Genomic DNA, 8,754 nt, shown 5'->3' with positions numbered 1-8,754 from the left:
GTACATAAAATATTCTATTGAAAATCTATATGTTAGCACAGGTTGGCTTTGGGGAAGAATAATGAGAATTGTTGGCCTCTTCACAGTTTATTATAGTATTTAAATAAAATTTTTGTCACATTTACCATTTGATGCAGTACAACTCTTGCAATAATGTTAGAGAAAGAGAGAGATGCAAATTGAATTATAGACCAGTTAATAGGTGCAAAAAAGAGAAAATTTTATTATGCTTGAATTTTATAGATAAGATTTAGCACAAGTGAAAATGTGCTAATAGTATACCATTCAAAGTACAGATTTCACCAGGTATAAAAGGATAATGACAAAAGCATATCGACAAAAACTGTCAATATAATTAGTCACATTCATGAATAAAAGGAAAGAATGATGTGATTATATCAATAGATGCAGAAATAGTAATTGATAAAGATTAGACCCTACTTGTGTTAAGAATAAAATCTTCGTAAAAGTAGTAATTGAAGGGTACAGAATTCTTTGTGGTAGGAAAGAATTGAAAGTAATAAATTACACTGTTATAATGGGATACTCTGTGGAAGGCACAAGGAACCAAAATTTTTATATAATGAAATAGATAAGAATTAAAAATGCTTATACCATATTTTTAAATAAAATGAACATAGAGACATAAACAACAACAGTGTACTTTTTCAAGGCCATATACCTACATTTATATATCAGGTGTCTTGAAGGAAGTCAGGTAAAATACATTAGATAGTTCTGCGGGCAAAACCAGAGTAACACTGAGAACATGAGTTGAAGGACAAATGAAACGGAAATAAAAAAAAAAAAAAGAAACATGAGCTCTGACTCTATAAAAGATGAGATAATGAGATATTGAACTACTATGATCACAGATGTTGTCTACACTATTCCAAAAATAAATAAATAAGATAATAAAATAGTATATATTTTGTCACCAGCATAGTGTTTAACATAACCTATGAAAGCTTCTTGTTTCGGATGTGAACAAAGTAGACAAAGTAGAGGAATATCACAGGGGCCAGGCATGGAAGTCTACATTCCTGTTCTGCCACTTACCAGTTTTTCAACTTCAAGCTAATTATTTAGCCATAGCACATTTTGGTTTCCTTAATCTAAAAAATAGGGCAATCATATTTACCTCCCTGAGTATCTACATGACTGAGGAAGAGTACATAAATGCCTAGCACACAGTAGGGTTTTTTTTCTTTCCCTACCCAAAAGCCTCCCGTATAGTTAATATTCTTCCTATTGGAAGAAAATCTTAGGAAAGACTGAATTACTTTTAAATTGTTCCCTTTATACTCTTTAAATTTTTCAGAATATCTTCCTAGTCTGATCTCTAAATGGCAGAACCTGTGATAAAGCTACTATGATGGACGATAGGACCAACCAATAAAAAAGTGGGGGGGGCAACAGAAATATTTTATGCAAAAGATTATACATGAGCTTATTCAATGTCTGCATAATCTCACAAGAAACTGTTAGTTCTTTCATAAAAAGAGCCTGATGAATGTTGTTAGAATTTCATTTTAGCCTTGCAAACTTAGCAAAATACATTATCATCTATGTATTTTTTATAATTAAGGATGCTACTGCTACTTTCTTCCATAATTGGTGCATTTATTGAGAAATTTCCCACTGTTTGACTGATGTGCTTCATCCTCTGTACTTTTTCCCTGCTGTGTCCCCACAGTTATGATGCTCGAAATTTATAAGGTTTAGATTTTTCTTCCTGTTGTTTTACATTGCTGTTTTCTGTTTATTCATAGGATAAGGGAGAAGAAGGTTATAAGTTTTATTGAGCTTTTATATAAATGATTAGCAAAAGTGCTCTCAGAATGACTACTTAGTTTTAGGTACCACCTATGGATTCCAGCAAGGCTCATGCCATACTGCCTAATGCCACAAATAATTCTCATTTATGCCAAGTGTTGACTATATGAACTAGTTGAGGGGGTGTTTCAGCTTCCTTGAAGACAGTTCAAGGTTAATAAGAGTTACTGTTAAGTTATATGACAGTCTGTGGGTAGTAACCAGTAAGAACATTGGATTCGATTATGAGGATGCTTGTGAGAATCATGGATTTGACATATGCTTGGGAGATTACTTTCTTAAATTACTGCCATGATGCAGTGAAAATGAAGATTTGACCAGGTTGGACTGCAACTGTCATAGCCATTACATGGTACATGGTGTGCCTTAGGAAAGTGAGGTGTTATGCAAACAGTTGTCATGGATTTATTTTCTCTTCAATGCCTGGTGAGAAAATGTGCTGCTCAGCTAAAGAACTGTAGTGGGAATAATGATTGTCCAAGAAGTCTTCAAACTGAGCTACAGGTATTTAATTTAAAAGCACATGGACTGTTTGGAATGTTAATATTTCCTTCCAAACAGAAATATCATTAAAGCATAGTGATGTTAGAAATTTAGGGATTTTAAAAGCATCCTTTTTCTTTAGAACTTGGCTGAAAATTTTCACTGAATCTTGGTCTGGAACATCAAGTCCTTTTACAACTCTTTGAATAGACAGCTTATTACCATTCTACCTGAGGGCAGGCAAGAAGAAAAAAGCCCACAACCTGCTTTGTTAGATCTGATGAGAAACCTCCCGACTATCCATGCTCACTTTGCAATATATGATGACATTTCTGGATGGCTGACCTATCTCAGGTTGCTGTTGTTGCTTGGTTTCGGGAAGGTGTCATTTTCCTGTTCTCACTTATTGGATTTTTTACATAGGTTTTAATTATAAATTGGGAGTGTAGATAAAAGTAGCATAATCTGGAGCAGGAGCCTTACTTTTATAACAATGAAAATAAGGTTTCTATATTTTGTTTTCAATCATTCTAATTTCCTTTTTCAGCCCTTCTTCTACCCTGTTACCTTAGGCAATTGGGTATGTCCAAAAGTCATGTTTGATTTATTTACATTTTAACATTACTGGGGCTAGAAGGACCCAGCACACCTACCTGAAGTTCTACACTTTACAAATTATGAGTAAGACACCAAGAGAAGGGAAATGACTCACATAGGCTGCTGCATCTGTCTAGAGGCAGGTCTACATAGAGAATCCAAGTGTCTCGTTAGAGAGCTCCTTTTTCTCTATATAAAAAGCCCTTGTTCTGTTCCCAACTTATATAGTGACATTTGAGCAGATCCTATCAACATGCCCTTCGTGTGGACTTCCCTGACTTGCTGGTTGATGACTTCAAGTGTTTGACAGTGCACCTGACAACGTAATTTATCCTGTGACTGCACAGATGACATCTTGTGAATACTGCTTGATGCCTCCACAGAATCATCCCTGAAAGGATTGTGTCTGTCTGTAGATCAACACTGACACAGTCTTCCTTTGAAGTGTACCTGAAAATGTCATTCTCACTGTTGAAGACAAAGGACAGATATCATAACAGAGTTCTAGTTGCTAATTATATAACATCAGTGTGATCCTGTTTTCTCTCACCACTGTGATGTTTGTCCATGTGCTGATCTGTCTGTCCTGTTTTGCTATTCTAGGTTTGTGTGCTGGAGAGACAAATATTCGACTTTCTTGGATATCAGTGGGCACCTATCCTGGCAAATTTTGTACATATTATTATTGTCATCCTTGGTTTATTTGGAACTATTCAATATAGACCTCGCTACATAACAGGAGTAAGTACCCTTACTGCCTTCTTATAACTTATTGAAATAGAGAAAGATGTGAAAACTATAGATATCTTCATAAATGATGTGTATACCTTCTCTGAAGAATATGTACCTCTTGTCTTGAGTATTGTGTGTTTATTTACATAGTCTCAGACTACATCAACAGTAATTGAAAATGCAATTTTAAAGCACTAGGTAGTGAATGCGGACAGATTGCATTTTCATTAACTCTATTTTCAGCAAAGATTCTACTGTATTTGCAATCAGAAGTGTGACCCTTTATTTTCAAATTATAAATTCATACCCTCTGAAATGACAGATTTTAATGGAAATTTTTCTTTTTTAAAATAATCCCATCCTATAAATTGAATGAAGATAGTTTAAAATCAACACATAAAAATACTCTATTGATTTGATAACATCAATACACATAATAGTTAATATTTGAAATGCTTGAAAGCCAGAATATTCTGGATCATTGTCTCTGTGTTCTCTCTAGTTCTCTTTTGGACTCAGCAGAAGTCTTTTACATTCCCACTCAAGTTAAACTCACTTAACATGAAAGTGAAATTCAACTGGGTTGCAGTTTCCATGGGAACTATAACTTTGTTGTTTGCTTTATTTTTTATTCTTCATATTTGACTCAGATCTCAGCAATTGCTCTTCATTAATATAGAGTTTCCTTTTTTTCTAAGTTTCAACATTTTTCTACTTCTTTTTTTGACAAAGAAAAATTCTGTAGGTATTCATTTTAAATCATACAGCAAGTTTGTGGTAAAATATATATATATATTAGTACAGCTGAAGTTCTGCCTTATTCAACACAAACCAGCAGGTTTTCTCAGGTTTCATGAAGCCTGCTTCTCATAAAACTTGCCCTCCTATGAACTGTTCTCACTGTCATCCGGAATGCAGATGAAGTTCCCTAGTACTGAGACAAACAGTAGAACCAAGGGTTGCACTGTTGCACTCCTTATAAATGAGAAATCCATAGTCCTCCCTTCTAGGTGCATGCCCAGAGATGAGGGTACATCACCTGGGAGGCCAGGTTGCCATCTAAATCTTGTAGAAAGTGAACAAGTCCTATTGCCTTGGGAAATCTTTCAGTATATAAGCTGATAGTCTTGTCCATTTCTTTTTTTTTTCTTTTTCGTACCAGGGATTAAACCTAGGGCACTAAACCACCAAGTCACTCTCCAACACTTTTTTATATTATATTTAGAGACAGGGTCTCACTGTGTTGCTTAAAGTTCAATAAATTGCTGAGGCTGACTTTGATTCCACAATCCTTCTGTCTTAGCTTCCCAAGCTGCTGGGATTAAAAGTGTGCACCACTCTGCTTGGCCCATTTTCTTGTATGAATTGCAGTTTGATCCAGGTTAGGAAGGACAGCATGTTGGTAGGGAGTAGGTCAGGTGAAGTCATAATACCTGAGTTGAAATTTTGGATCTACCAAAAGTCTGTGTGGCTTTGGACAATTCATTTCATCAATCTTTAATATTCTGGTTTTTGAAATGAAAGTAACAACTATAGTGTCTCGTTGTGCTTTAATTAGTTGATGAATTGATGTAGTAGCCATTAATGAAAAATTCCTTAACCTACCTTTCCTCTTTCATCAGACTTTGTGACTCCTTCATGAATTTAGTCTTACAAATAATGTTGTTCTTAGTATCACTATATTTATTTCTGATGAAGTGCTTGGAATAAAAATCTAGATGCAGGCCCAAAAGTTTTAACAGTTTAAAAACTCAGAGATCAGTTTTGAGGAATAAGTAGAATGTTCTATGCAATATTCTTATAAGAATGCTTGGTATTTAAAGATGTTCAATAAATATTAGGTATAATATTTTTCTTATTACTATTTGAAAATAATACCAAAATGTATAACATAGCAAAAAGCTAGAAGGAAATTTAAAACAGATCAAAGTCTTTCAGATATTGATTGAATTTTTTCTGTCCTTTTATTACTAGAACATACAACTTTTTAAAAAATTGTGGGATTCTATGTTTCGAATTGTAATCACTTTTCTTTAAGATAAAATTTGTTCTAGTTGTGTTTATTAGACACAATTTGAAATCCTCCTGGGGTTCTATAGGAAGGATGTGTCTTCAGGCTACACCCATGATTTGATCTTTTCTTATGGAAAGCACTCTAAGCTTTTTTTTTTTTTTTTTTTTTTTTTTTTTGAGACAGTGTTTAACTTTGGGAATCTTTTGCTAGCTGGAGATGCTGTAAATGCAAAATTTCTATATTCCAATTAAGCAAATTGGAAATATAACCTCTACATTTTTCTTGAAAAGCCATTCTTTCTTTATCTTATCTCTCTCTTACAATATTATGTTATATGTGGCTGAAAGTTGACAAGTAGCAGTATTAACTGCTAGATATATCATCTGTCTTTCCAATTATTTCAGACCATCACCAAGATAATCATTCTAATTATCACAAGTGGTCTACCCTCCATCCATGGAAAATCATCTCCTCACTATTCTTTCTATCTACACTAACATTTGGCCTCTACCTGACAGCTTTTCTCAAAACTAATACTGTGTCTTTTGGGTTTGTGTTACAATGCACTCAGTTTCTTGTAACGATTTCTATTCTAGTTATCTATTTCTATGTAACCTTCATGATTGAAGGCCAAAAGTGGATATGGGAAAATAATAAATTTGTCATAAAAAATGGTATTAAGAATTTCAGTTTGTCTAGAGATGACAAAAGGACTTACAGTTAAAAGAATATTAAATGGAATCATAAATAATAGATATTCTACTCAGTGAAGGATCTGGTTGTAGAAGAAAAATCTGTGATTGGGCCATGTGGTAGCTGAAGATAATGTATTGTTGCAGTCAAGAAATTTCTTCAGGCTTTCTATGCATTGGAGACTTAGATATGAACAATGAAATATATTTCACTCTCTTCTGAAATATAGGCTTTCATTATTTGTATATTTGACATTTTATATTTTTGGAAAAGGATTCATGACTAAAAGTTTTTATTAACATTTTGTATATTTCCTTCATGTATATATACAAATGAAACATCTGATAATGATAAATGTTCTGATATGAATAGTCATTTTAGTTTAATATTATATGACACAAATTTGAAATGAATATGACTATTCCAGTGTTTGTTTAACCTTGTACTTTAATGTTGTAAATTATGCTATTTCCATTTTTTTCTTTTATGAATTTCTTATAATCATCACAAAATGCTCTTTTTTTCACTTGTTTTTCTGCATGAGAAGTCTGTAGGCATAAAATAATATGAACAATTTTATGTTCTTATTACATAATTGACAACCCCCTATCCAAAATTATTGTACTGAACTGTTCTCCCATGATTATGCTGCATTCTTGCTAACCCAGAATACTATCTATTCTCAAATTTGATAGAGGAAAGAATTGTCCCATTTGTTTGGAGTTGTATTTCTTATCTTTAGAAAGTTGGAATTTTTCATATATTTATTGCTATTTTAGTTTATTTTTTAAGAGATTGTTTTGGATGTACTTCTTTCTTCCTCTATACTCTTACTGTATATATTAATGATTGATGTGCATATGTATATAATTACATAAAATATGTAACATAGTGTGCATATTACATATTTAGAATGAAATGGAAATATTATCCCTTTAAAGATTATAAGGTTTTATTTTGATATTTATTATTATCATCTAATTAAAATTAAATCCTTTTTCTCTTCATTATATTTTCTGTTACATTTTTCCTTGGAGGGGATACCGGGGACTGAACCTAGGGCCACTCAACCACTGAGCCACATCCCCAGTCCCCCTTTTTTTTTATTTAGAGACAGGGTATCACAGAATTGCTTAGCACCTCAGTGTTGCTGAGGCTTGCATTGAATTCACAACCCTCCTGCCTCAGCCTATAAGCCACTGGAATTAGAGATGTGCACCACCACATCTGGCCTATTTTCTCTTACTTTTGAAGATGATTAAAATCAAAAACTATTTTGTAAAAACTAGGCTTTTTACTAAAACAAAAGATAGATGTCCAGAAAAAAATATAAGAACAAAGTACTTCTTTCAAATTTTGCTTTTTGTAAAAAGTTTCAAATTATTGATGGAAATTTTTGTTCTGTTTAATGACTCCCCCCTCAAAAAATGTGGATATTCTCTGAAATACTGAGTACAGTAGTAACAATAAGCAGAGTATTGGTAATGACTTGTTTTCTCTAATAATATTCCTTTTGATAGAAGAAAAGAAGAAAATTTAAAAACAGCTCATTGTTATAAGGATTAGGTATCCTTTGAGGGCCTCTGGCAATTTGAGGAGTATAATATGTTTGAGGGAAGCAAAACAGTGATTTCAGTTCCAAGTAATGAAAATCTGAAGCCTGAATCCACAGAGAGAATCTGTAATGTCTAATTCTTGACAAAGTCAAGTCTCAAAATTAACTTGGGTGAAATAATTCATATACACACACACACACACACACACTCACATACACACACACACACTCGCATATATCTATTCAAACACATATACATATATTTATGTGTATGAATATATATGTGTATATATATGTGTATATAAATATTATTTGTATGTATATATAATGACTTTGTTGAAAGCATTATTTTGTGTTATAAATATAATTTTCTAATGTGTTTTTATTGAGCTAAAGACACTGGCAAGGAGAATGTGATTTGGTATATCCAGTGCTTATTAATTAATTACAAAATATGTTAATTTGTTGTAATGCTTTAAATTGTCAAAAATAACCTGAGGAATATGTAAGTTCCTCTGCCAAAGGCACAACAACTTTCTTTGTAATAATGCCAAATGGAATGTTGCTGTAGCACTCAAAAGATTTCTTCTCTCCTTCCTTCTAGATAATCTCATTCCCCAAACTGGAAATGAATTCAATAATAACTAAAAGTCCATTATTCAAATTTCAGAAAATTAGTAAAGAGTATAATATAATAGAATCACATTTACATTTATGAAATTTTTTTTCAATTCCATTATCAATTCTCTTATATATATTTCTGAATAAATTCTATACACGTCACATTATCCCTGTACAACTTTTGTCCAAATTCATAACTAGGAAATAGGTAGGTAGGCTATGG

General features: G+C 32.7%; 1 protein-coding gene across 1 annotated transcript in view; it reads left to right on the top strand.

Moving 5' to 3' along the window:
* Window positions 1–3,169: 3,169 nt before the first annotated feature.
* The window catches only part of LOC144372174 (sodium/potassium-transporting ATPase subunit beta-1-interacting protein 2-like), a 346,772-nt gene continuing 341,187 nt past the window's right edge, over window positions 3,170–8,754 (top strand). The window contains exons 1-2 of the mRNA XM_078035568.1: window positions 3,170–3,217; window positions 3,520–3,657. Coding sequence (XP_077891694.1) covers window positions 3,170–3,217; window positions 3,520–3,657 — 186 coding nt within the window. The remainder of the gene's footprint in view (window positions 3,218–3,519; window positions 3,658–8,754) is intronic.

The sequence above is a fragment of the Ictidomys tridecemlineatus genome, chromosome Y (assembly GCF_052094955.1).
Source record: "Ictidomys tridecemlineatus isolate mIctTri1 chromosome Y, mIctTri1.hap1, whole genome shotgun sequence".
Taxonomy (NCBI): Eukaryota; Metazoa; Chordata; class Mammalia; order Rodentia; family Sciuridae; genus Ictidomys; species Ictidomys tridecemlineatus.
This window is presented reverse-complemented; position numbering and strand designations above follow the sequence as displayed.